A 25,018-nucleotide genomic window follows, 5' to 3' on the forward strand; every position below is an offset into this window, starting at 1 on the left:
TCTCTCTATCCCCATGACCGTCGTCCAGTCCTGGCTCTTTCCTGCTCTCTTGGACGGCTGCAACGGCCTTCTCACTGGTCTCACTCCCATTCCGGCCACCTCCAGTTTCTTCTAACAAAGTGAACTTTCTAAGACAGATGTTTGCCTACATTGTTCCCCTGCTTAGCACCTTCAGTGGTTCCCTGTCACCCCAGGATGAAACCCAAGTCCCTTAAAAAGCCTACAGGGCCCTGTGGAATGGGTCCCATGCCTGACCCTCCAGCAGCATCATGTTCCGATTCCGTGTACTTCTTGCCAGGGTATACACACGCACATGTGCACACACACACACACACACTGCACCCAAACCATGCTGAACTCAGCTCCTCTGCCAGCTCAAGCTCTTTGCACATGCTGTCCCCGCTGCCTGGAAAACTCCCCCTGTTTTCTCAGTGTAGGCATTGGCTCCCTCCCAGAGCTAAGCCACATCTTCCTGCTGTGGTCTGCCACAGTCCTTGTGCTTTTCCCCACCGCCACATTTGCACTGCTGTGTTGAAATCATCTTTTTGCTCATCTCTTTTCCCCCAGATTGTAAACTCCTCCAGGGAAGAACTGAGTCTCTCCTGCTCCCTCTCCCCACTCAGGGCTTGGTGCAGAGTAGGCACTCGGAATACTTGTTGAATGAATCAGGGGATGAAGGCTGAGTATCTTCCTCCTCCTGCCTCCCTCTGAGGTGAACGCCAGGACCCCCAGGTGCGATGATGGCCAGAACTATTGAGACAGCGGAAACCGTTCTGGGAGTGAGGGATGGTGCGGCTGGCACTCAGCGCTTCCAGCTGATGCTCGAGCTTTAAGAACGGATGTTTGTGGCAATTCTGATTATGCTCCAGTTTTTGAAATGAGTCATGTTGGTGATGGCCATCCCACCCGTTGGGACTGAGTCCATTTAGTGAGAATTAATTACAGATGAGCAGCCAGCTTGCAGAGCAGTTACTGTCCAAGCTCCCTGGAGGGTGATGCAAATGTGACCGTCAGTCTCGTCTTTGCTTGGTCCTTCCTTCTCTCTCTCCCTTGCTCCCCCTCTTTCTGTGGGGCTCTGGGTCTGGGCATCACAGTGACTCGATTCTGGTCTTGACTCCCCTGTGACTTACTCCCCTTTTCTGTTAAGTAAGGGTCCTGCTATCAGTCAATCAGCAAGCGTTATAAAATTCTCTGTGTCACAAACTCTGCTGGACTTTAGAAATAGCAGGAAACAAAACAGAACTGGCCCTGTTCTGAAGATGTCATGTCTAAAATATGGTCATAACTGCCATGGGAATAGCGCTCTACAGTTTACAAAGCAGTTTTAGATATGAGGCCTTATGCTACACTTGGTGGTACTGTTAGCCCCACTTTACAGATGAGGAAACTGAGGCTCAGCTTGCCCACGGTCACGCAGCTACCCTTACGGTGCAGCTGGGCTTGGCCCTGGCACAGAGCTGAGGAGAGGGTGCACTGCAAGCTCCTGTCAACCAGTGGCCCAAGTAAGAGAGATTCTGGTGCTTGTCAGGATGTTTTCTTTCTCTCTCTGGGATGCCAGGGCTGAGAAGACCCTGCAGGGCTGGGGGCTGCAGCCTAAACATGGGGACTCACAGGAAAGAGGAGGAGGACCCTCCTGCCCCATGTCAGCAGAGAAAGTGGCACTTGAGGTTCGGAAGGACCCCCGTGCCCCAGAGCCGGCCGTGGGCAGAAAGAAGACCCTCTGGCTGCCCTCCCGGCCCAAGTGTGCTCTCACTGTAGTTCCCCTCCTCTACCCTCCAAACTGTGCTTTCAGAAAGGGCCGGGTCGCTCAGGCTCTGTGAGGTTCGGTTTCTAATTACGGCTCAAGCGTGTGGGCTCCACGTGAGGACGCACGTGCCTCAGCCCAGAGAATCCGTTCATCAGTTCAGGATTCAGTCCTGAAGAGTTTCTGACCTAGTGAGGGCGCTGCAGGTTTCCCCAGACCTGCCAGTTGCACCAGACTGGGGCTGGGGAGGGCTGGAGAGGGGTGGCTGCAGGCAGGAACCAGCTGGTCCTCCGTCCTCGGGACTGCAGGCCAGCGTGGGCCACCCTCCCCTTGTCCTCCCTGCGGTTCCCGGCAGAGCAGGTTGCGGCTACAGGAGGTCAGCACCAGACAGGATGAGGTGTTCAGGAAGTGGAGACCTTTGTAGCCTCCACATCTGCTGTCCCCTGTCTGGCAGCGTGGGCGGCCTCTTTACAGATGTTCCGGGGGCAGAGCACGGGGTGGCTCCCTCATCTCTGCCTCATGTTCCTTGTCTCCCTCTCTCCCTCCCTTCTCCCCTCCTAATCTCCTTTATCATTTTTCTTTTTCCCTCTTTCCATTTCTCTGTCCCTGTCCCACCACCCTGCCTTTTTTCCTATTCCTCTCCTGTCACCTCTAGCCCCCCCTACCCCCCCATACTCTTTTACTGGGAGGGAGGAGACCATAAGGGCTTCCTGGAGGAAGGGCTGCCCATCCTCTCAGCACTTTCCCGTTTCAGGTCTCTGTATAAAGACAACTTTCTAGTGGTAAAAACTATTCAGCAATGGAATTAACTGTCTTGTCCAGTAATGAGTTCCCTGTCAGGGAGGCGATCAAGCAGGCAGAGTGATCGTCCTTTCTGAATGTTGTAAAGGTGACTTGACCTTCCTGATTTGGGCTGGACCGCATGACTTTGATGTTCCCGATGCGCCTTGCTCCGCAGGTCAGGGTAGTTTCAGGATAGTCCTTGCATTTAAAACTATAGAACTGGACCTCATGTAAGAGCAAGTGTATTTGAAAATCAAATATTTTTGTTGTGAGGAAGAAGTCTTACATTCTTTGTAATTTTAATGTGTACTAACCTTATTTTAATTTTTAAAGTAATTGATCATGGTACAGAAGTTTTAGAAAACAGAGATAAGAAGGAAAAAAATCATTCCTAATTCCATACCCTGAAACAGCCACTGTTTGCAGTTTATTCCATTTCCTTTTAGCCTTTTTCTTCATTCATTTTTTATGCAGCTGCGTTAGGGTGGGAAAACAGCTTTGTGCCTCTTCTTGATTTCTTAGCACTACAACAGGAATATTTGTACACAGTCAGCTCGTCACCATTTCTAGGACTGCTTGCCACACCGTGGAGGGCATGCCTGTGATTCCTTTAGACTTTGCTTTCAAACAACACAGCACGTGAACCTCTTCAAAGAGGGCTAACTGTAATACAAGAGCTTCTGTTTCTTCACAGAAGGAATTACTCAGCTTCTCAGCCGTCTTGTAGAGTTTGGGCAGCCCCCAAGTCCCCCTAGGCAGGGGGAGGAAGGAGCCTTTAAGCCCTGTGAGCCCTACTCTGTGCCTGCAGTTGTCAGGTCTCCTTGGGCGTCAGTTGCCTGTGGTCACCAGGTGCATGTTACCACCCTGGTTTTACAGGTGAGGATGCTGGGTCTGCAGACGCTGCCTCAGGCCCACGCTGCCTGTGTGTAGGTCAGGGCTCCAGGGCCGCAGGGGAAACTGCCAAGGAGGACTGTGGGTAATGGGCCAATTGGGATTTCAGGATTTCCACGAAGCCGTCCTGAGAGCCTTGGATGAGATGGACCAAGAGGGCCAGGACGTGTCGGCCAGGGAAGAGCTGAGGCACAGCCTGAGTGAGCTCCCAGCGATCCATGACCTGCACCAGGGGATCCTGGAGGAGCTGGAGGAGAGGCTGCTGAACTGGTGAGCATTCCCCAGATTCCTGCCCGACTTCTGCTGTGTTGGAGGGTGGGGCGAGGGGTCCAGAACCCAACTGCATGAAATGGTGTCTCCATTTGACTGCTTGGGAAGCTGAGGCACAGAGATGTTAGGTCATTTGCCTGAAGTAAAACATGTGTGGGAGGGTTGAGCTGGGATCCCCATCCAGGGACGTGACTCCAGCAGTCACCCTCTAACACTGTGCCGACTGGTCACAAGGCTGAGTTCTCGCCATCCCGTCTCCCTCTTGGCTGCAGGGAAGGCCAGCAGAAGGTGGCCGATGTCTTCCTGGCCCGGGAAGAGGGGTTTGACCACCACGCCACCCACATCTTGCAGTTCGACAGGTCCCTGAGTCTGCTCAGTGAGCACTGCCTCCACTCCCCCCAGCTGGCAGCTGCCGTCCGAGAATTTGAGGTGGGTCCCCTGGTCCTCTGAGAACCTGCTCGAAGGATGCAGGGGTCGGGTGGGTATCAAGGGGCCTAATGCAAATCAGGGTTTCTAGGTGGGTCTGAGGCTGATGGGCAGAGGGGAAGACCTGGCTGGGGGAAGAGAGGGTGACCCAGCAGTGGGGAGAACCCAGAACATCCCCTGTTGAGTGATCAGTGACAACTTGGTGAGCCCCAGCCATGGGGGGTTTAGTGGTCATTCTCCTATCCCAGTAGAAAAGCACAAAGCAAGCTGAGACCCTAGCGATGGGAGTGACCAACAAATGGCCACCAACTGGGGATCCAGTTATTGGGCAGAAAGATGGGCGGCTTTTTTCTGTTACTAACACTAGATGCAAAGCAGGGGCTGGGAGAGGCTTATTGCTGACTGTAGCACAGACTGTCAGCCTGAAGGCATGAACTGTCGCAGCGGGGCGGCGCTATCTGGGGGGCCCTCCTGGAGGAGGGGAACCTGGTTTTGGAGATGGGGAGAAGCTCAGCTTGGCCAGGAAGAGGTATGGAGGGGATAGTGTGTGTGGGGTGCCGTGAGCCCGGTGCCCGGCGGCAGGGGTCTCTGATGGAGGTTTGTCATTCCCTCTCGGGAGCAGCGGAGTCTGCAGGGAGGCGGCCAGCACGTGAAGCACCGGCTGCTCCGGGTGGTCCAGCGCCTCTTCCAGTACCAAGTGCTCCTCACAGGTGGGCCCCCGGCCAGTCTCGGGCACGGAGGGGCGCGGGGGGCGGCACCTGAGGAGGGCGGGGGTGACGGGCAAGGTGTAGGACCACGGTCTCCCCTCCTGGCTGGAAGGGGCAGAGAATTGCTCTCAGTTCCTGCCTCTCCAGAGGTGCCAGACCCTGCTGCCACCTCTCCCCCAGCTGAGCTTTGGACCCCTGCTGCCAGCTTGGACACGTCGTCACGCCAGCGGCCGCCTCCTGTGTCTTTCTGCAGCCCCTCCTGTCCTAAGACAAAACTCAACAGCTCCTCCCGCTCTGCGTTTTTCTCCCGTCTCAGCATGTGTCCTCTCATTTCACTAAAGCTGCCTTGTCACCACAGCCCTCCTTGTGGCCCAACCAGTGGACATCTGCCTGAACCTGCTGGCCGTCTCTGTGACTTTGCCAGTCGCTACTTCCTGCTTCTCAAATCCCCTTCCTCCCAGCCCTTCTGTGATAGCCCTCACCCGGCTCCCCCCACCTCTCTGACGGCTCCTCCTCTGTCTCTGCTGACGGCCTCTCTTCCTCCACCGTCCTGTAAATGTCAGTGTTCCTCAGGGCTCAGGCCTAGTCCACTTTCCTTCCCTCTCCACACACTCTGCCCGGGGAATGTCATCCCCTCCCCTACCTCCACCTGCCAGAAACACCCACACCTCTGTCCTGAGCTCCGCACCTGTTTGCCCAACTGCCTTCCAAATGGACAGAGACCCCTGCCTGCAGAACCGATGTTCCAATGAGGGAGGCAGACACGCGCACGTCGAGATATGCATGTGGCGCATGCAGGTGGTGACCAAGCCTGTAAGAAAAATACGTTAGAGCCAGGGGACAGAGAATTCATTCATCTAATTCAAATGTTTATTGAGCGTTGACTGTCCCAGGCCCTGTGGTAGATGCTGGAGACAGAGCAGTGATTAAACAGGCAAGCTCTCTGACACGTGGAGCGTACACTCTCACAAACAAACAGAGAAATAAAAACATCATATGCACTGAGAAGAGCTCTGAGGAAAACAAAGCAGGTTTGAGGGGGAGGGGAACAGGGCTCTGTGTTAGCTCCAGTGCTCAGGGAAGACCTCTCTGAGGAGGTAACACCGAATGGAGAGCTTAGTGAAGGGAGGACATGAGCCATAGGAAGATCTGGAAGAAGAGAGTGCCAGGTAGAGGGAAGAGTGAATGCAAAGGCCCTGGGGTAGGAACAAGCTTGACATGTTCAAGAGAGAGCGAGAATGCCAGGGTTGCCATAAGGAGTGAGATGGAGAGGAGCCAGCCCACACAGAGACTGGTGGGTACAAATATCTTAAGGGTTTAACGTCACACTCTCCTGGCGTGATGGTCACGTCTGTCTCCCCCCAGTAGACTGTGTGCCTTTTGAAGACAGGGTTTCGCTTCGTCCATGTCTGTATCCCGAAGGCATAGCACAGTACCAGACCCACGGCAGACACTCAGTAGACGTTCGTTGAATGAGTGAGTGACCAGCAGTGGTGGCAGTGATGCTGATGGTGGACCCGGGACCTGGCTTTGTGCTAGTGTGGTGTTGTGATGGGGCTAACAGGAGAGAGAGTGGACACCCCATTCTTCTGGAACTTTTCTTCCATCTCTGGAGTGAGGAGGGCTCCTGCTGTGGCCAGCAGGCCTCACCAGGGCACGCTGACTCCTGGCTCTCGTTCTGCCTGCAGACTATCTGAATAACCTTTGCCCGGACTCGCCCGAGTATGATAACACGCAAGGTAAGTCCCGCGTGAACCTGGAGGAAGGGGACATGTTCCTGTTTCGGCCCCACTCTCCCAACTCTGGGCTCGACAGCAGTTCCCAGGCCCAGGACGTAGCCCCCGTCCTGCCAGCTGGGGGGGCAGTGGACGTGAAGCCCCCAGGGCTTCTGGGATGATTCCCCCTCGTCCTCAGCCCTGGGGACTCCCTGGGACGGGCTGATGTTCCGTCGGAGGAGGAGGGGGTGAGCAGAATTTGGTGATGGGAGGTGCTGCCAGGTCTAAACCCTCACCGCAGTCTCCCTGCCTCCTGCCAGTTCTGTGTGGCTGACCCTGCATGCAACCTGCCGGGGCAGTCCCTATTTTAACATAGTCAGTTCTCAGCCAGGGGAACTGAGGCGCAGAGTGGACAGGTCACTGTCAAGGGCACTTAGGCAGTAGTGGCAAAGCTGGGATTGGGCCTGTGACCTGACCCAGCCACGGGAACAATTGATGCCACCCATATACAAGGCCCTGAAACTGCAGTGACCTCAGGGGCAGGGGCGGGGGCAGTGGACAGGGAAGGGGCGAGCACAGTGGCACTAGACTGGCCGTCCCCAGATGGCCCAGCTCTCTGCCCTCTTTCCCTCAGGTGCACTGACCCTCATCTCCAAAGTCACAGACCGCGCCAACGACAGCATGGAGCAAGGGGTAAGTCTGGCCCCTGGGCGCCTTCCCTCGGGTGCGGGTTCCAGGAGCCCCTCCATCCTGCCCAGGTCTGCCTTGTGATGCTGCACTTCTCGGGGCAGCTGCAGGCAACCATCTTTCTTGCAAAGAGCGTTGGGTTCTGGCCTTGACACTAGTTGTGTGACCTTGGATTCTGTGTGTCCCTCTCTGGGCCTCGTCGCTCGAACAATAAGAGAAGCTACAGTCTTGTCCATAAGCAGTGCTCTGACTGTGGTCTGAGTCTGCCTGCATCAGCTCCTGGAGTGCTTTGTAAACTACAGATTCTTAGGCACACCTTAGGTCTTCCCAGTCGGAATTCCCAGGGCTAGGGTCCAGAAATGTGCGTTTTTAACAAGCATCCCAGGTAACTGCTATGCCCACGAAAGATTAAGAACCACTCATCTACAAGAATACATGAGCTGGTTCTGACAGGGTGTGACTCTGTGTTTGTTAGACACTGATCAGAGGTTTCCTGGGTTTCTGCCTCGGATGGCCAGCTTTATTCCCCATCCCAACTCTATTCCGTTGGTTACCACTGTTACTTGTGTCCACGTATTTTCTGCTGCACTGAGTTGTGAATATGCTAGAGCTTTGTGTTGAGAATGATTCTGAGGCTGAGTCCTAGCTCAGTGATCAGTTAGTGATGTCTTCTACAGGCAGAGAGGGGAGTGAGGGTAGTATATGTCCTGAGCAGCTGCTCAGCTTTGCTGTGGCAGGTACACTGAGTGCTCTTAGTGAGTCATCCACAGGTGGAAGGGGAAGGGAAGTAACATCTGTGGGACACCTGCTGTGTGTCAGGTCTTGTGTTGGGGACTGGAGATACAGAGAGAAGACATCATCCCAGTCCTTGAGGAAATCACAGCTTAGTGGAGCAGTAAATCTGTGGACAGGAAGAACCATGATAAATATCGTGAGGGAGAGATTAAATGCTAACAAGGTTCAGAGAAGGGGACATCCCTTCCACCTGGGGTTGAAGAAGAGATGACATGGGAGGTGCCCCTGGAGGGAGGACCTGTGCATGTGCCAGGAATGTGGAGGGAGAAAAGGTGCCAGAAGAGGGCCCGGCCTGGGCAAAGACATGGAGATGGGAAAGTGTAGGACGTGTGAGAGTTCAGAGCATCACCAGCGTGGCTGGGGACGCGGAGTGGGAACAGGGCAGCTGAGGTGGGACAAGAGTCTGGGGAGGGAGGTCAGGGCACCTGGTAGATGGGGTGGGCTCGGGATGGAGGCCTGACCCAGCTGAGTGTGAAAATCAGGGTAGGTCAAACTGTCGTTGTCCTCGAGTCCTCCTTCCCGTCTAATGTCTGTGAGCTCTTTGTCATTTTGGCATCTTACAAGTACATGAAGTTTCTCTCAATGCAGCTGAAAAGCAGAGGTGCTCTCAGCTCCAGCGCTGCATCCTGACACAGCAGCAGATGGGCTGGGGTCTTTACACGTCCCTTTAGCCAGGGATGCCTCTGCTACCAACAAGTAAAGCGAGTCAGGAAGGGCTGTGTCTTCTCAATGAGCTCCTGCACGCAGCGCCCTCGTGTAGGAGCGACCGGAGTCGGCGACAGCCAGATGCCCTCCTGGCTTCTCCAAGGCCGAGGTTGGGTGCTGCCCCAAGAAGCACAGGCTGGCGGTTGTCTCTCTAGCTGCCTGGACAGCCGCCCTGGGCCCGCTCCGGACCAGCGGCCCCCGCCCCGTGCTTGCTTGGATCCAGCTAGCACTCTGCCTGGGCCATGAACAGGCGAGTCCAGATAAGCCTGCCCCCGAGGCAGAGCTCTGTGGCCGTGAGTGTCCCTGAGGGATGGGTCGGGGCTCTGCCTCTCCCTCCTGATGGCCACCACCCAGCTCAGGCCTCATTACTTCCCAACCCCGGCCATTCTGTTCTCCATCTGGCAGCCAGAATGATCCTATGAAAATATGTCTGATGAGACCATTCCTCCTTTTCCCAAAGCTTTCCATGCCTCCATATTGCCTTCAGTAGAATCTGGAAAGTACTTACTGTGAAGACTAGAGAAGGCTTCCTGGAGGCGGCAGCGTCCACTTGGGCTTTATGCTCACATCAAACCATTGCCACAACTCCTCACAAAGGTAGCTAAGCCAGAGGTATGATTTCTAGGAAGAGCCCGATCCCACGACCCCGCTGATCCAAAATAGGGCCCACGTATCTACCAAACACCTGGTCTGAAACACCACCATTAAGCTCATTGGAATAGAGTAGTGACAGCCAAGCCAAGTGGTCAATCCGTTCTGAGAGCAGCCTGTTAACAGAAAACTATTAGGTGACCAGAGAAGCTTCAGGAAGCATGATTCTAAGAGCTGAGACCCAGGAAAGCCCTCCCCTCCTGCTAGCCTCACATTGTGATGAAGGGCGGGGAATAAGTGGAGGAGTCCCGAAGACAGGATGGGAAAAGTCTTGGAAGTGGGAAATTTGGGAAGGGGTGTAGCAGATTCCCATGCAGCTTCCTTACTCATCGTGATCACAGCTGCCCCTCCTGAGTGCTGGGCCATACCAGATGAGCTCCTCTAACCCTCAAGGGAAGTAACGTCAGCCCAGTTTCACCAGTAAGGAAACTGACGCCTGAAGAGTTGAATTGCTTTGCCCTGCATCACTCAGCTCTCAACATGAGAGCTGGATTTGAACGCACGCCTTCTTAACCACCAGGCCAAAAACTTCCCTTGTTTTTGATGACCTTGACAATTTTGAGGAATACTGGCAAGGTCTGTTGTAGGATGCCTCTCTGTTGGGATTTTCTCATGATTAGACTGGGTGTATGATTTGCGGGGAAGCAGATCACAGAAGTAAAGTACCGCTTTCATCACCTCATATGAAGTGTATGAACCAGCAACATGATTTATGGCTGTTGATGTGGACCTTGATCACTTGGCTGAGGTAGTGCTTGTCAGGTTTCTCCACAGTAAATTTACACACGCACACACACCGCCTTGTCCATCCTCTTTGGAAGAAAGTCACTATGCACAGCCCATACTCGAGGGCAGACTATCTACCTAAATTATTTGGGATTCTTCCACATGGGAGATTTGTCTCTTCTCACTCATTTAGTAATGAATTCACTCATTATAAATAATCATTTGTATCAGTAAGGATTCGTGGATGTTTATTTTATGCTTTGGGTCATAATCCCATATGGCTTTATTTATTTTATTTCTCACATTGTTTCCACTTTGGCCATTGGGAGCCCTTTCGTTTGGTTCCTGTACCCCATCACATACCCTCATCAATATGGGTTTGGGAATTTTTTATTTGTTTTTGGGGGGTTTTTTGGTTTTTTTTTTTGTGAGGAGGATTTGCCCTGAGCTAACATCTGTTGCCAATCCTCCTTTTTTTTCCCCTCCTTGAGGAAGATTAGCCCTGAGTAACATCTGTCCCAGTCTTCCTGGACTTTGTATGTGGAATACCTCCACAGCATGGCTGATGAGTGGAGTCAGTCCACACCCAGGATCTAAACCTGCGAACCCCAGGCCACCAAAGCAGAGTGCACAGAACTTTAACTGCTCAACCATGGGGCCAGCCCCTATTTTTTCGCTTTTTGAACACTTCCTTACTTTCTGGCAGTACAAGATGCTCTAGGCTCATCTTATATATTCCCTGCCCCAGTCTTAGAACGTGATTTCTCCAAGGAGCTCTGGTTCCTTTAATTGGATAATGGTGTTAGAAACCAAGATCTGGGCACTAGGTGTGCTCATTGCTACTGGGGTACCATTTCTTTTAGGTCATCTTAGCTGACAGAACAAAGACATATATGTGTATATGATAATCATCTGTATACTCGTATCTATAAATTTTCTGTACGTAACCATCTATATCTTTATTAAGCTAAATGTGAGTTCTTTCTTACGTCTCCACTTCTAATCGTTACCACATGGATCATTCCAGCCTCCTCCTCTGCTTATCTGTAAATTTCTACTCCGACAGTGAGACATCTGGCTCCCAGCACCCACCATCCATTTACTTAATTGGTCAATTTACCTTCATTGTTGAGAGAGATTTTTCCTGGGCATGGAAATCTGGGTGGACTGATTTTTTCTTTTAGTACTTTAAAGATGTCACTCCACTGTCTTAGGGCTTGCATAATTTCTGATAAGAAATCTGCTGTAATGTTTATATTTATCCTTTTTATGTAATGTGTCCCTTTTTTCTGGCTGCCTTCAAGATCTCTTTACATTTGACTTTTGGAAGTTTGACTATGATATCTAAACATGCATGGGGTTTTTTTGGAGGGGAGGTATTTTTTCCATTGTGATTCTCAAGCTTCCTGGATCTTTGTTGTCATTCACTGATTTTGGAAAATTCTCTTGGATGCTCTTTTCTTCCCTTTCTCCCCACACTCTTTTCTCTTTGTGTTTCAGTTTGGATAATCTCTACTTATCTGTCTCTGAATTCATTAATTGTTTCCTCAGCTGGGTTAAATTTGCTGCTAGGCCTGTCAAAAGAATTCTTCATTTCTGATATCATACTTTTTATTTTTAGCATTTCTGTTTGACTCTCTTGTCTAGTTTCCATCTCTGCTGAAATTCTCCATCTGTTCCTGCATGCTGTCCACCTTTTCCACCAGCTTCTTTAACATAAGAATCATAGTTACTCTGAAGTCCCTGTCTGATGGTTCCAATGTCTGTGTCACCTTTCATTCTGGATTCGTTGAATGCTTTATCTCTTGCAAGTGAGTTGGGGTTTTTTCTTATTTGTTTCTCGTGTGTTTCTCGTAATGTTTGGTGGAATGCCAGACGTTAAGTGTAGAAGAACCTGCAGAGACTGGGGGCATGGTGTGCACCCCCAGAAGTGGGCGTCCTCTTTTCTGTCATGCCACTCATGTGGGGAGTGGAGGTGAGTCAATCCAGTCAGTAGTTGAGCTGAGCTTGGGTTCTGTTGTCACTGTCATGACCTTCAGTGCCCCCAGTCTTCATGCTCCTCCAGAAGGGGCTGCCATTACCTGGTGCTGTTTGTGGGGCCGCAGTGCCAGAGAGTTTTCTCGTGTTTCTGCCCCATCCTCAGCTTTCAGCAGTCCCTGCACCACAGAAGGGATCTCTCTGCATGTTCTTGCCCTGTCTTGGAGGTACACTCCTGTTTCCTGTTCCTCAGTGCTAGCCTCGTAAGTCCCAGCTCTCCTGACAAGCCTCAGTCTTCAGCAGGGCCTGCTTGCTAGGCTCTCTCAGCATTCCTGCCCCTCCCCTGCATGGCAGCCAAATTCTGCCTTGTGTCTGCGACATGTCTTAGACAGGTTTCTGCTTTATATTGGTACACAATCCTGGGCCTGAAGGGTTACACCTCCCCCTCTCCTGGGGGCAGACAGCTTCTGCTTCTGCCCTTTCCCCAGAAGCAGTGGGTGGATCTTTGCCTGGGCTCTGGGAGTAGGAGGGTTCCTGGCCTCCCCTAGTGGCTGAAGATTTTTTGCACGAGAGAGGGGCCTGAGGAAGTGGGCCGAGTTTTGTGCCAGCCCCTCCAGTGACAGCCTGAACACCTTCACCACTCAGGGGGGCTCTTTCTGGCCCCCACCCTACCCCTAGTCTTCCTTGTGAGCACCCAGCATAAACTCTTGGAAAAAAGCTTGCAAGTGACTGCAGATGTCACCTGTGTCTGGGGCTCCTTGTTATTCTAAGCTGTCCCAGCAGCCCACACTTGACCTTTAAGAATCCATTAACATTTTAGCTGCGTTCTTCCTACCCGCCTCTGTGCAGACCACCTGTCCTCCTGTGTGTTGCCGGGGTGCAGCAGTTGGTCCATCTCATGTCTCCACAGAGGGGCTGGTCAGTCTTCAGAAATCGGTTCGGTTAGTTGCCTTGTGACTTTAGCTCTCCAGTAGATGTAAGAAAAGTTATGATTTTGTAGAATATCTGTTTTTTTTCTCACTGTTAGGGTGGGGGCATTGTTCTCTTGCAGCTTTCTACATCATAAGCAGAAATGAAATGACTATTATGCATTTCTACTATGTAGGATTTTATGCCCAAAACTATGGACAGTGTAAAGGCCTTTTCAAGGTGATTTCTCTACCCACGCTTTTCACCTTCATAGGTAACTTTAGAACCTGACGCTACATAAGGTTCAGGGGGCACCCACCCCATGGGGTGAGGGCTTGTTATTTCTATGCATGCTGGGCAGAGGGGAGGGAGGCATGTCACTTACCTATTGTGGGTAACCCAGTGAGGGCCCGACAAGGAGCTCCCAGGCACACTTATTATAACGTCCAGGAGCACGGACTTGCTTTCTCCCCAGGTGGTGCGTTTTCTTGGTTACTCTCCCTCAGAGGCCCCATCCTGGGATGCCAGCCCAGAGAGACAGTCTGGCCTTGGGCATCTGTTCCCTCTGAGTTACTGATGTCTGGATGCTCCAAGCCTTATGGGGGACACAGGCTTAGGGTAGGAGTGGTGGGCCAGAGAGCACAGTGAGGCTGAGTGACCATCCCTGTGGCACACAGAAAGATGGTAGGGTCAGATCCCAGGCCCAGAGGGACTAGCCTGATTATGGGCAGTCCACACACTTGGCACCCTGCAGACCCAGGCTCAGGTCCCAATCCTGCCACTGACAGGAGGTCAGATTTTGGGCAAGGCCTTACTGGGCTCTGGTTTCCTCCTCTGAAGCGGAAGCAATGCCACCCCTTACAGAAGAGATAAGACCCCTTGAAGGGGCCTTGACTGTCTCCCGCTTACCCTGCTCCTGCCCACAGGAAAACCTGCAGAAGCTGGTCCACATTGAGCACAGCGTTAGAGGCCAAGGGGATCTCCTCCAGCCAGGAAGGGTGAGTGCCACTGTCGCCGTGGGCAGGGGCAGAGGGCGGCCTGGCAGGCAGGCGGGCGAGGCTCTGATAAGCCCATTGTTCAGCTGGGCTGGCCCCAGACAGGCCTGGCTGCAGGTGCTGTTTACCCTTGGGGGGAGGGCGGGCAGGGCGTGGGCTCTGCTGGACTCGCGGGGCCCACAGGCGGCCTCCCTGGGCTTTTCTGCTCTCAGGGCCGTTAAAGAAGCAGTGCAGAAGTGGGTTCAGTGTCCCCTGTGTTCTTCTCTCCTCTCAGAAGAAGATGCCAAGTATTTATAGCTCAGCCCAGTGTCACTGGGAAATCAGGAAAACCCTCTCTCAAGAGCCCCAGCAAAGCAGCTTAAAAATAATGTTTTTCAGGAGACAGATTTACCCACTTTTAAGCTTCCAAATAGAAAACATACAACTCAGGTCAAAAATAGTCAAGTGTGGGGGCTGGCCCCGTGGCTGAGTGGTTAAGTTCACGTGCTCTGCTTCAGCGGCTCTGGGTCCCCCATTTTGGATCCTGGGCGTGAAGCTATGCACCGCTCATCAGGCCGTGCTGTGGCGGTGTCCCACATAGAAGAACTAGAATGACCTACAACTAGGATATACAACTATGTACAGGGGTTCTGGGGAGAAGAAAAATATAGTCAAATATGTTTTTTACTTGTTACAGTCCATGAGGGACAAGAGACAAAGCAATGAGAGACTGTGCTCAGGAGATTTTCCTCAAAATTAGCAGGGATCTCACTGCTCTGAGATTCTGTAAAGTCACACTTTGTGTTTTGGCCTGAGTCATCACTTTAGTAAATATTTATTAAACATCTGTTTGCATCCTCCAGAATTCAGGGGGCTGTAGCAACTGTTCACAGGTCTTCAGCTGTGTTAGCAAACCTTCAGAGGCTCTGTTCTGAATGGCCTGCTCATGCCAGCAAACCAGGGAGGGAGTCATTGTTTGGACCACTCTGGCCACGACAGTGGCTGGCGGTTGATGTAGTTCCAGGTGGAGCACTCCTGAAAGGCCGAGATGCCTGTCTCCAGAGCTGCTCTAGCAAACGCGGAGCGTCTCTTAGGCTACGAGTTCACCCATGAGCTGCTCTCTGGTACTCTAGGAGGCGTCCTAATTTAAGTTTCCCCCTCAAAGGCCTCCCCCCACCCTTCTCTAGGGCAGTAGAAGGCATCAGCCTGACCACTGAGGTCTGCTTCTCTCCCCACAGGAGTTTCTGAAGGAAGGGACCCTGATGAAAGTAACGGGGAAGAACAGACGCCCCCGGCACCTGTTTCTGGTAAGTTCCTGTCCCCAAACCAGGCCCCGGGCCTGGCGAGTTCATGCAGTTGGCTGCAGCCAGCATTCAAGGAAGCTGGAAGCGGGGGAGGGCTAGAGCAGGCCTGAGTCTTCATGATGAGGACCATGCTGGACAGCTGAGCTTTCCAGAAGGCTGAGAGCTTCCCCTCGGAAACCACAGTCTGTCCCTCATTTATTATCCGAGTGACTGGGAATGGGATGTTGCCGAAGTTCAATTACCCACGTCCCCGTCTTAGACGTCCTAAAACTGGGAAGTCCTTAAATGGGGAATGACTGTCCCACCGCCTTACCTAACACGACAGAAATCTGAGACCCAGGAAGGAGCGCCACTTGGCCAGATCTCCCAGGAGGCTGGTGCCTGAGGCCCGGAAAGGATCCGGGGTTGGGACCCCAGTCCAGCACTGCCTCCACTGTGCACAGGACGGAGTATAATGCACATTTTTGATGATTTGCAGCCACAGTCTGGAATCCCAGGGTGTGTCCAGGCCTGGGGTATAGGAACGTCACCATCGGCGGCTGTGGAGCTACAAGCAGCTCTTTGCCCCAATCTGGCAACCCCCTGTGTTGTTTTGCCTCTTATGTTCTTTTGTCTGCTGGGCATCATTTTTCCCTCTGCTCTCTCACCCCTTGTCGCCATGCATCGGGGCTGCCCCTGACAGCCTCCTTGCACTTTGTTAGAATTGCATGTGAAGAGACAGTAGGCTTGAGTAAGTGTCTGCGAACTCTGTCCCAGCCACTCACTGAGCGTCGCCTGTGTGCCGCGCACGGGAAGCAGAGAGGTAGAAGTCACACGCTCTGCCCTCGACCTGCAGCGTCGGCTGTAAATACTGAGTTATGAGAATGAGGTGGCATCTCAGGGCTGTGGAAGCGAAGAGGAGGGTCTGGGGAGTCAGGGAACAAGATGACAGCAGCAGCAGCAGCTGACATTTGAGTGTTTACTGGTGCTACACGCCGTGCTCAGCGTTTTGTGTTTTTCCTGGAGAAAATGATACCTGAGTTACACCCAGAAGGAAGGATAGGAGTTTGTCAGGGGGAGGAAGGGAGGGCATTTCAGGAGTAGGAACAGCATAAGAAAGGATGGGCGTGAGAGGCGTGGTGTTGAAAGGACCTCAGTGAGCCTCTCGAAATCCTCAGCTGCAGACGGGCCCTTCCACTCGTGAGTCGGGTCTCTGCTGCGCCCCAAATAGACCCAGCCCTAGAGGGGCCGCTTAGGGCTGAATTCCAAAGACAGCGAGTGTACTGAGTAGAGAAGTCCCAGCCCTGGTGACAAAGTAGAGTCTCTGGCTGCCTGTGGGGTTTGCTGGGCCTCCATGGCTGGTGTCCCGAGGCCTCGGCCCAGCCTCAGAGGGTGCCCCCTCCCTACGTGGAGCACAGGGTGAACCAAGTTCAGAGTCTGTCCTCCCTCCTAACAGCCAGCTGGTCCCTCCCTTGAGGACCCCTCACCCTCACTCAGTGCAAGAGAGCAGATCCCCGGGGCCTTTGAGAGGGATGTGAGAGCCGGCAGTAGACGGTTCAGATTTGAGTTCTCAGGAGGGTCTCAGAGCCCCTCCAGATGCTTGAGTCCCTTTATCTAGATAGGCTTTTTTACTGTCTGTGGTGGCATCTTTCATTCTTCAGCAATTATCTGTCTCCTTCTGTGTGCCAGCATCTGTGCTGGTGTGTAGATGTGACCCCTGGCCTGTCGTGGATCTCAGAATCTGGGGGGGGGAAGCCATCCCTTGTTCTGTGTCAATTAGAGTCCAAATACTTGAAAACTCTTTCTCTCGAGAAGAAGTCCATACCCTTGATTTAGGGGCGTCTGTGTGGTAATGAGCCAGACTGAGCTGGTCGATCCCGCCCGGACGCTCGGCCTCTCTGTACCTTAGACAAGTCACGGATGCGTCCAAGGCTCGGGTTTCCCACCAGGAGAGTGGAAATACTGGGTGGTCTGGGGAATTAAATGAGGGGACTCATGTGCCCGGCACACAGAAGCAGCTTCTTTGCTAACAGTTTCCTCCCTTCCCTCTGACAATTGCCCCGTGGGACACGGGTCCTCCCTCTGCCTAGAGCTGCAGAGTTGTCAGCTCCATCTGCCCCACACAGCCCTGTGGAGAGATGGAGCCCGCGAGTGGGTCCCTTGAGTCCTTTCTTCTCCAGGGTGAAAAAGGGAGGTTGTCCAGGATGGCGATGAGGAGCACGGGCCTTGGGGTCAGACAGACTGGATTCACATCCCAGCTCTTGACACTTCCTGGCTATGAGCCCCGTGGCACATGCCCTCCGAGCCTCAGTGCCCTTGTCTTTGCAGTGGGGGTGATAGTCCCTCCTGTAAGTGAGGGAACGTGTACAGCAGCAGCTGGAGCACAGGGAGCTCCGTCTTGGTCCCCCAGCCATTCCCCACCTGGCCACCCCCTCTGGCCATGCCCTGCTTGTCCCTATGCCTCTCACAGGGACCTTGAATGCAGACACAGCATCGTGATCTTCCCCAGTCTGCCCACACCCAGCCTCTTGCCTCCTCTGTCCTCACCTCTTCCCTCCGACACCGGGCTCTCTGAGAACCGCCCTTCTCTGCCCTGCTACCCCCTCAAGCAGTGCTCAAGTGTCACCTCTTGTGGAAGCCTCCTGCACCCCACCCCCCCCGCCATGCTCTCTCCGGCATCTTCATCGTGGCCCCTCTCTCAGTCACAATGATAAGCCCAGGTCTCTCCGATTTCCCTGTCATGATGAGTCCACAGGCTCCCCAGGATCCCAAGCTGGGTCCCCTTCTTGTCTGCGTCTCTTCTCTCAGCACAGCACCTTCCACTGAGCAGGTGTCAATAAATATCTGCTGGAGGGATAGAGGAGAAGAGGATGGACAGACAGTTCCTGAGGCAGGGGGCGCCATGGCCAACACACCTGAGGATTTTCCTTCCTCCTAAGGTGCCAGTTTCATAAAATAGCCTTAACTGCAGAACAGAGTCAGGGCGTCTGCTCACCAGCGCACGAGGGACTCAGTGATGCTATGGAGAGGTTGCCACCGTGGCTCAAGCAGTGGGTGGGGCTGCCCACTGGTGGCTCATTATTGTGAGAAATTCCCCCTTACTCCTCCTTGAAGAATTCCTCTTCCTTCCTCCACATCCGGGTTGTAAAACATGGCTTTGAAGAGGAGAGGAGAACCACAGGCAGTTAGGAGGCAGCCTGGTCCTGAACCGCTCATAAAACCTCAGGGTGCTGGGGGCCGGCCCTGTGGCCGAGTGGTTAAGTTCATGTGCTCCGCTGCGGCGGCCCAGAGTTTCGCTGGTTCGGATCCTGGGCATGGACATGGCACTGCTCATCAGGCCATGCTGAGGCGGCATCCCACATAGCACAACCAGAGACACAGCTAGAATATACAACTATGTACCAGGGGGATTTGGGGAGATAAAGCAGAAAAAGAAAAGAAAAAAAGATTGGCAACAGTTTCTAGCTCAGGTGCCAATCTTTAAAGAAAAAAAAAACCTCAGGGTGCTAATGGCAGTTGACACGGCAGAGGTGCTCGAGGGGTAGCCACAAAAAGGCCGGGACTGCTCTGGTGAGTGGCCCAGGCCGGTCCCCAGGGTGGGCAGGCTCTGTGCTGGGGTTGGTCACTGTCCCCAGGTAGGGCCAGGACTCACTGTGTGGCCACCCCCACCACACCACACCTGAGCATGCCAGAGGCACCACCCTGGCTCTGCCACCTGTAAGCTTTGGGACCTCAGGCAGGTTGACTAGCCTGTCTGTGCCTCGGTTTCTCCGTGATATGGGGATGATGATGATAATGCCTGCCTAATGGGATTGTTGGGGGCCTGAAGTGACATCATTCCTGTCAGGGGCTTAGCCCAGCGCCTGGCGCAGAGTGAGTCTCCGGTGGCTGGCAGCTCTTGTCCTCATTAGGAGGGCAGAGCTGGAAGGGGCTGGGAGGCTGCCCTAACCGGGGCTCTGCCTGCCGCCTGGGTTTGCTAATAAGGTCTGCTGGAACAGAGACTCATGCGTTTTTTGTGGCTTGTCTGGGGCTGCTTCAGGGCCACAACAGCTGAGCTGAGGAGCTGCGACAGAGACTGTATGGCCCACAAAGCCCTAAATTTTTCCTCTCTAGCCCTTTACAGAAACGTTTTTTCTAGCCTGGTTTACTCCAACTCCAGTTGGAGACAGCGAGGCCCGGAGAGAAGGCACAGCGGCCCAGCGTGCCAGGTCTCCTGCCCTGCTCGAGCTAGGCTGTCCGGGTCCCAGGAAGAGCTGGGGGCGGGAAAGCTCCTCCGTTCTGTTGCCGCAGCCGACTGCCTACAGGGAGAGGAGGTGTTCACTGGGAGTTCTCGCTCCGTTTCAGACCCTCGGCTGTCTCGTCCTGCTCAGTCCTCACAGTGCCCCTAGTTTACGCTGGCTCCCGTCCACGGAGGGCTCACTGGGGGCCTTTCTCTCTCACCGTCCCTAAGAAGTAGGGGCTGAGGTGGCCCCCGCTTCACAGGTGAGCAGGCTGAGGCTCAGAGAGGGAAACGGCCTGTGCATAGTCACACAGCTGCTACAGAGCAGGGTTGGGATTGACAGCCCACCGCACCACCCGGAGCGCCACGTCCTCCTTTAAACTTTAAACATTTTAGCCAAACACGAGTTGTCTCCTAAGCAGGCGAAGTAACTTTTATTACGTTTCTTCCTGTCTGCCCTGCATGGAGGCAGGGAGCTTCACTTATTCATTCAACAAATATTAATCGAGCATCTGCTACGTCACTAGAGGTACAGCGGTGAATGGGACCCACAGCTCCCTGTCCCCCAGGAGCTTCCTCCCTCCTTCCCTCCATGCCTCCCTTAACTACACTTGACCGAGTCTTCATTTACCTGGAGTAAAATACATCAATCTTAGCGAACACGTCAGTGCGTATTGACAGATGCCTGTCATCATGTAACCACCACCTGGGTGAAGATACAGAATGTTTCCAGCCCCCCAGAAAGTTCCCCTGTGCCCTTGGCAGTCGCTTTCCCTGCCCCTGCCCCAGGCAACCGCTGGCCTGATTTCCGTCACTACAGATTGGTCTCGCCCTTTCTGGTACTCTGCGTAAATGCCATCAAGTGGCCCATCCTCCTCGGTGTCTGGCTTCTTTCATTCAGCATGGTTTTGAGATTCATCCGTGTCATCGTGTGTGTCACTGGTTCCTTCCTTCTGGTGGCTATGTGTTATTCCACAGTGTGGACGTACCACAGTGTTTATTCCTATACCTGTTGACAGACATTTGGGTGGTTTCCACTTTTCGGCTCTTAGGAGTAAAGCCTCTGTGAACATTCCAGTACTTGACTTTTTGTGAGCATCTGCATTTATTCCTCTTGAGCATCTCCCTGGAAGGGGGATTGTGGGGAAGGGCTCACATTTTAGCCCAGTGTGGTTCTGCTCTTCTGGGGGAGTCTCTGGGGAGCACAGTGCTCTGCATCCGGTGCTCAGTGATCCTACAGGACAGAAGCCCGGCGCAGCCTTCTGGGGCCAAGACACGTCTGACAGGGTTTGCCTCTCCTCAGATGAGCGATGTGCTGCTGTACACCTATCCCCAGAAGGACGGGAAGTACCGGCTGAAGAACACATTGGCTGTGGCCAACATGAAGGTAAATGCCTGGTGCTAGGCAGCCTGGGTGGGTGGGTGGGGAGAAGGGAGACCCCACGGGAGGAGGAGACAGCCTCCCTGCTTCTAGGAGCTCACAGGAAGAGGAAGCCCCCAGGAAATGGGGCTATATTGTGGGTTACAGCAGGATTGCACTGTAGGTGGTCCAGGGAGAAGGGATGGTGACGCTGGGCTTCCTGGAGGAGGGGGCTAAGTTCCTTAGAGGGGATGATATTTGGACAGATGGGGAAAGGAGAGAGAAGGGCGTCCTAGGAGGAGGAAAACACATAAAGAAAGGCTTGGAGGGAGGGAACAAGCGCGTGTTCAGTAAATTTTTTTAAATCATGGTAAAATATACATAATATAAAATTTACCATTTTAACCATTTTTAAGTATACAATTCAGTGGCATAAAGTACATTCACATTGTTGTGCAACCATCACCACCATCCATCTCTAGAACTTTTTCATCTTCCCAAACTGAAACTCTGTCCCCTTTAAACACCAACTCCTCTTTCCTTCCTCCCTCCAGCTCCTGGCAACCCCCACCCTACTTTCTGCCTCTATGACTTTGACTACTCTAGATATTTCATATAAGTGCAATCGTACAGTGTTTGTCTTTTTGGAACTGGCCTATTTCGTGTAGCATAATGTCCTCAAAGTCCATCCATGTTGTCACATGTGTCAGAATTTCCTTCCAGTTTAAGGCTGAATAATATCCCATTGTATGGATAGACCACATCTTGCTTATCCATTTATCTGTTGATGGACATTTGGGTTGCTTCCACCTTTTAGCTATTGTGAATAATGCTGTTATGAACATGAGTATACAGATATTTGTTTGAGTGACAAATATTTCTTAAATGTAAGAGAAATGTCAGCCCAGCTGGACAGTCTCATGGGTGAGGCCAGAGAGACAGGAAGTGGGCTTGGTCATGTGTGGTCCAGCTCAGTGTAACTTCATCCTAAATGCAGGGGCAGTTGGGAGCTGATTGGGATTCTTGAGGTCTTAATGAGCAGGAGGTTTGAGGAAATTAATTCTGGCAGAGTGTGGGGATGGGAGGGGAGGGGAACCCTGAAGTGGGAGAATGGAGCAGTAGGTTGCATCATTTCTGAGGGCAGCGGAAGTGAGGACAGTGGGGGAGAGCTGTGAGAGGCCTTGGAAGGGCCTCCCTGGCTCCCGGAGGCTCTTTTATAGGAGAAAGGGGCAGAAGGAAGCACCTTTCTCAGCAGGGGGGTTTGTTCTCTTTTTGAACCAAAGGTTCCACTGAGGAGCCAGTTACAGAAGGCCGTGAGAGAGAGAGGCCACTGAGTGGGCACTCGCCCAGCACCAAAGTACTCCTGGAGGCTGGGCCCTGAGAGGGATGCCACTCAGCCTGACTCGGGGTAGGCAGGTAACCAAGGACCGCGGAGTCTGAGTTGGCAGCCAGGCTGCCCGCACACACATGTGCGAGCACATGTGTACACACACACACACACACACACACAGCATCTGCCATCACAGAAAGGTTTGCCTGATGAGGAAACTCAGGCCCAGAGAGGGGCAGGGAGAGGACAGGAGAAGAATCCAGTCTGTGGTTGCCCCTCCCTGCCCCGACCCTGAGGGCTGCTGTTGGTTTTCCAGGTCAGCCGCCCTGTGATGGAGAAGGTGCCCTACGCTCTAAAGATCGAGACTGCTGAGTCCTGCCTGATTCTGTCTGCGAGGTACGGGGAGGCGGGAAGGAGGGCGCGTCTGGAGGGTAAAGGGGCAGGATTTTAAAGGTGGGAAAGTTTGGAATAACAAATACTGAGTGTGTCATCGTTTTTATTTTGGTATCCTTCTGGATCAAAGGACTGTTTTTCTTCTCAGTGCTTCTTAACCATTTTTATTTAACAGACTGCCTTGAGAATCCGATAAAACTGTGACTTCTCTCCCCAGAAAAAACATACATGCACATAAAATTTTACGTGAAACTTCAGGGGTTTCTAGAGCACGTTGTTTAAATAGAACAGTAACAGCATCTCACGGTTGTAAAGCCCTCCTGATCCCAGGTCTTTGCAGCGATGTGAGAGGTGAGGGCGAGTGAAGAAGGCACTGTGCACTGGGGTTCACTGAGGCTCTGCCCTGAGGCTCTCGTGTCCGGGGAGTGAGGGAAAGCAGCATCATTCAGCTTTCCCTGCTGTGCGTGTGGCCTCTCCATCCGAAATGCCTGTGCCTTCTGAGGGAGCCCTCACCGCTGGCTTTAGGCAGCTGGCTTCAAGGGCTCATGAACGGAACCGGGAGGCGTGGCTCCTGCCAGGGGCCGCTCTGGGCCTGGTGGGGGTGGGACAGTGTTCCTAGGCTTGTCTTCCCTCTCAGCTAACATGTGACACTGGGGTGGCAGCCGTGCCCTTTTGTGGGGTGGTGGTTCTGGGCATGAAAGAGGATGCATGCACACGGATGCACATGCTCTCTTGTACCTGCATGTGCTCACTGGGCGTTTATTAGCTGCTCCTCACTGCCAGGTCCTGGGCTGAGGACACAAGCAGTTTAAATCCTGATTTGCTTGGGAGGAGCGTACGTTATGGGTGGGAGAGTGGTGACTGGTTAGAAAGCAGAACATAACTGCTGTAATAATTAACAGTAGTGATGACAAGGGTAACACCTGCCAGGTCTCGGGCACATCCTCTGACCCTCATCACCATCTTGGAGGTGGGGCTTGCAGCCCCTGCCACGCATGGGGACTTGAGGCCTAGAGAGAGGTCACACAGCTACGTGAGGCAGAACTGGAGTTCAAACGCGGTACTGTGTGGCCCAGAGCTCTTATCCACTGCTACCTACTGCCTGAGGGGGTAGAAGAAGCCTTGGAAATTCCAGGGAGTGACCCACCCATCTAGGGGATTGAGGGAGGGCTTCCCGGAGGAGGTGACACCTGGGTGCGGTTCCATGGCCTCTCCTCTCCTTAAAGTCAGGGGCCTGAGGACATTCAGGGCATGGTTTCTGTTTATCCAACTGTGAGGCCTTGAGGAACCACTGTCACTGACAAGCCAGTCACCTTCCTGGCAGCCCACATACTTCACGCTGAAGCTTCCAGCGGACAGCAAGACCTATACATCTCCTTTTTAGGGACATGGCATCTGGCTGCCCGCCCCACTCCCTCCCTCCTAGGTCAGACTGGTCCCTTCTCCCTTGCCACAGGGGCACACTTACTGCGGGGTGGGAGCGCCACCTAGTGGGCACTGTGAGAATGTCCCCCCGCTGCCCCTCCGGGGCAGCTCCCAGCCCAGGCATGGCTCTCACCACTCAGGAAACCCCACCAGGCACAGAGCGGCTTGGGAAGTTGACTTATTGGATGAGTGAGTGTCTGGAAAGTTACGTGGGAAAATGAGGAGGAAGGTGGAGAGACTGGGACATCGATCTTTGCCAGCTGCCATCCATCCCCCTAGCGCCCAATGGTACTTAACCCTCCGCTCCGCCAGGCCATCCCTCCTAAAGGGTGGAGCCCCCTGAGCCTCCTGACACCCCTTGCTTTTGCACAGTGCTTTGCCTCATCCCACACGTCATCTCATCCCCACAGCAGCCCTGGAGTTAGAGGAATAGTGTTGATTCGCCATGTTGTGGGGGAAGGAGCAGTGTCCTGGCCGCCCTGCTAGTAGATGGAGGTGCTAGACTGTGAGCCTCGGCCCATCTGGCAGGTGGCCCAGTGCTTGCTGGTGGGATTCAGACACTGAGAGAGGCTCAGGTGTAGCGGAGGGGGCAGGGGCAGCGGGACCTGGGCCACCCTGAGAAGTCAGGAAGCAGAGCCCTGGAGCACGCGCGCTCACTCCAGCTCCTGCCCACAGCTCTTGTGCGGAGCGGGACGAGTGGCACGGCTGTCTGAGCAGAGCCCTCCCCGAGGACTACAAGGCCCAAGCGCTGGCTGCCTTCCACCACAGCGTGGAGGTGAGTGGGGGTCCTGGGACCTGCCTGACACTGCCTCACAGCCCTGGGTTTCCTTGGGCAGGCCCCGCACACCCAGGAGGCTCACAGCTCCTCCTGTCAGGGCACTGGCTGCTCCTCCTCCCCTCCATACGCTCCTGCCAGCTCAGGGGCCGTCACTGTGCAAACCGGACTACAGCACCTCCGGTTGGCTGTTTCTAACCCAAGATTAGCATCCTGGAGGATGCAGGGGGTGGTATAGATTAGAGTCCACCCCACCCCACACATACACACCCC

The 25,018-nt window shown here is 53.6% G+C and overlaps 1 protein-coding gene across 1 annotated transcript in view; it reads left to right on the forward strand.

Moving 5' to 3' along the window:
- FGD5 (FYVE, RhoGEF and PH domain containing 5) overlaps window positions 1-25,018 on the forward strand; it is a 110,524-nt gene that overhangs the window by 74,183 nt on the left and 11,323 nt on the right. The window contains exons 6-15 of the mRNA XM_046664857.1: window positions 3,528-3,688; window positions 3,961-4,117; window positions 4,737-4,824; window positions 6,510-6,560; window positions 7,171-7,229; window positions 13,913-13,984; window positions 15,199-15,267; window positions 20,766-20,849; window positions 22,469-22,548; window positions 24,646-24,745. Coding sequence (XP_046520813.1) covers window positions 3,528-3,688; window positions 3,961-4,117; window positions 4,737-4,824; window positions 6,510-6,560; window positions 7,171-7,229; window positions 13,913-13,984; window positions 15,199-15,267; window positions 20,766-20,849; window positions 22,469-22,548; window positions 24,646-24,745 — 921 coding nt within the window. The remainder of the gene's footprint in view (window positions 1-3,527; window positions 3,689-3,960; window positions 4,118-4,736; window positions 4,825-6,509; window positions 6,561-7,170; window positions 7,230-13,912; window positions 13,985-15,198; window positions 15,268-20,765; window positions 20,850-22,468; window positions 22,549-24,645; window positions 24,746-25,018) is intronic.

Source organism: Equus quagga, chromosome 1 (genome assembly GCF_021613505.1).
Source record: "Equus quagga isolate Etosha38 chromosome 1, UCLA_HA_Equagga_1.0, whole genome shotgun sequence".
Classification (NCBI taxonomy): Eukaryota; Metazoa; Chordata; class Mammalia; order Perissodactyla; family Equidae; genus Equus; species Equus quagga.